At 35.0% G+C, this 2,713-nt stretch overlaps 1 protein-coding gene across 1 annotated transcript in view; it reads right to left on the bottom strand.

The window, feature by feature from the left end:
* Nucleotides 1-1,132: 1,132 nt before the first annotated feature.
* LOC113335133 (myosin-9-like) overlaps nt 1,133-2,713 on the bottom strand; it is a 70,931-nt gene continuing 69,350 nt past the window's right edge. The window contains exons 3-4 of the mRNA XM_026581267.1: nt 1,323-2,044; nt 1,133-1,171 (exon numbers count right to left, since the gene is read on the bottom strand). Coding sequence (XP_026437052.1) covers nt 1,133-1,171; nt 1,323-2,044 — 761 coding nt within the window. The remainder of the gene's footprint in view (nt 1,172-1,322; nt 2,045-2,713) is intronic.

The raw sequence follows: 2,713 nt of genomic DNA, 5'->3' as shown, positions 1-2,713 counted from the left end.
TAACGAAGTTTGTAGACTTTTTTGAGTTAACGTATATAAAATTTAACATTTTTATGAACTCTTTCTTTTTGTGTTGGCTTTGTCTTTCTATTTGATTCAAGAAAGATGAAATTTGTTAGGACTTGGATTAGTTTGCATGGTCTTTCATCCTTCTTCTATTGTGAAATTTGCCTACCTTCATATTTTCTTTAATCAACGTACATAGAAATGCAATTTTTACTAGACGTAATGCCTTATAACATATTTTTTGTGATTACAATATATTTTTCAAACTTTTTCTGTTAAAGATGAGTTTATCTAGTTTACAATTTAGTCTCAGAAATCAACTTCCGACTTATATCGAAGAGTGTAAACTTTGTTGAGTTAACGTATAAAAAACTCAACATTTTTATGAACTCTTTATTTTTGTATTGGCTTTGTCTTTCAATTTGATTCAAATAGATGAAGTTTGTTAAAATTTGGTTTTTTTTTTTTTTTGCTAGGTCAAAATGGTTTATTAAAGCAAAAAAACGTAATTACAAGAATTACAAAATGGGAGGCGCTAGGCCTCCACACCCCCATAAACCAAAGGGGCAAAAAACTCTAAAAACTCTTAAGCACTAAAAAATAGCATAAAGAAGAAAACTAATAAAATCAAAATCGCTTTCGCCCCTTATTTCCAACTCTAAAATTCCTCTTCTTGGGAATGAGATCATCAATTATTTGAGTCAAATCATAGTGCTCTTTGAATTCATCTTCATAATCATCATAAGTTTCATCATTGTCATAATCCTGTTCATTTTCATCTGAAGCATAATTACCACCTGGAACAAGCTTAATAGGAGATCGAACATTCTTTTTTGTTGACATTCTATCCATTTTCTTCTTTTTTTCCTCTAAATAGTCTCGTCTAAAGGCTGGATCTCTAATGAATTTAGCACGCACTTCATCAAGTTGAATAGTACTTGCCTCATCTAGTTCCTTTGCAGACAAAATATTATCTAGATCAAAAAAATTTTCCTCCAACCCTGCTTGAATATCCTTGTGATGCTCACGGCTTCGAATTTCCTCATTAGACTTTGAATTCATAGCAATGATCTCAGCTTTTTTCTCCTTTACCAAAGCCTCACTAGAATCATTAGTAAGGCCTAACTCAGAATGTTCGATCCACGCTCACCGCATACATTTTAACCTAGCAAAAAAAAAAAACCTAACTCAGAAGCTAGGGCACCATACTTGTTATTCACCACAAGTTCAGTTTGAAAAAGCTCATCCACAAAAGGAGTTTCAAAAGATTTAAATTTAAAAGATGTACCTTTATTAGGGGAGTTCTTACCCATAACTATTTTCCAATCCTCTTTAGGTGTCCCTGGTTTAGAAATAAACTCAGGTCTGGTCGTACCCTTTTCCATAACAGAGTTTGGCATTGGATTTAGCTTGGACACGGAATTTGAAGAAGTTTCCGTAATTGAGTTTGGATTAGTCACGGCCATAAACTCAGAATCATACTTGGTCACAGACTGAATATTTGGAATATCTTCCAAATTCTTTTTAGACACGGACTCTTGCTGGGCTTTAAAAGTTTGCACGGACTGATCTCCCAAAATTTGCAAGGACTCTTGCTGAGCTTCCCTAGTTTGCACAGACTCTTGCTGAGCTTCCCTAGTTTGCACGGACTCTTGCTGAGCTTCCCTAGTTTGCACGGACTCTTGCTGAGCTTCCCTAGTTTGCACGGACTCTTGCTGAGTAGTTTCATTAGTCCGGGAATGGCTTCGCTTGCTAGAGTTCCCTTGTCTACTATCTGCATTGTCAATATGGACAGAATTATTACGTAAATCAAGATCTTTTTTGGCTGAAATATTGTTTTTACATCTCATCAACTTAGTCTGAGCTTCACGATACTCAGTAAAAGCTTTTTCGAGCTGCTCTTCTAGTTGTTTATCATCAGACTTCTCATGAATTGATTCAATAATCACGTTCCCAGACTTCACAATATCATCATGAACAACAACCTCATGAACTAAATTTATACTCTCCTTACCAGCCTGCACATTATTGACGTTAACTGCATGGCATGCATGGGAAGTTTCACTAACTTCTTTCCAAACAGATTTGATTCATTTTCCTTCTTTGCCATTCTTAATGTTCACAGTAGGTGACTTCTTTTCAGCATTAGAACCTCCCAAAATTTTCTTTGCAGCAAGGTAATTCTCAAATTTGTGGCCCATAAACTTACAATGAGTGCATAATTTGACATTCTCTAAGTCTTGAATTTCAATATACTGCCAGAACTCTTTTCCATTTGCCTTCAAGCGAATTCTTTTAGGAATCAACTTAGCAAAGTCAATATCAATCAGAACCGCAGCATAGTTTCCAACATCATGATCCAATGTCTTTTGATCAATAGCAATCGGTTTTCCAATAATTTTAGCAATGGAAAGAAGAATTTTCTTAGTCCATAACTCAATGTACAAACCAGGGAAACTTATCCAAACTGAAGCTCTTGAAGTTTGCTGTCTTTCTGGATCAAAATTTGGGTAAAAATTAAAAACTCTAAGCTGTTGATTCTGTATAACCCAAGTATCATCATTCCATACACGTTCCTTGTCATCTGCTGAAGTTAACTTTATGATAAAGAACCCTTTTGTCATTGGAACTAACTTACATCTTCCAGCACCAAAACCCCATTGTTCCTCCAAACTCTTTTGAACATCAGCAAGTTTTAAGCCCTTAA

Source organism: Papaver somniferum, unplaced genomic scaffold (genome assembly GCF_003573695.1).
Source record: "Papaver somniferum cultivar HN1 unplaced genomic scaffold, ASM357369v1 unplaced-scaffold_138, whole genome shotgun sequence".
Classification (NCBI taxonomy): domain Eukaryota; kingdom Viridiplantae; phylum Streptophyta; class Magnoliopsida; order Ranunculales; family Papaveraceae; genus Papaver; species Papaver somniferum.
This window is presented reverse-complemented; position numbering and strand designations above follow the sequence as displayed.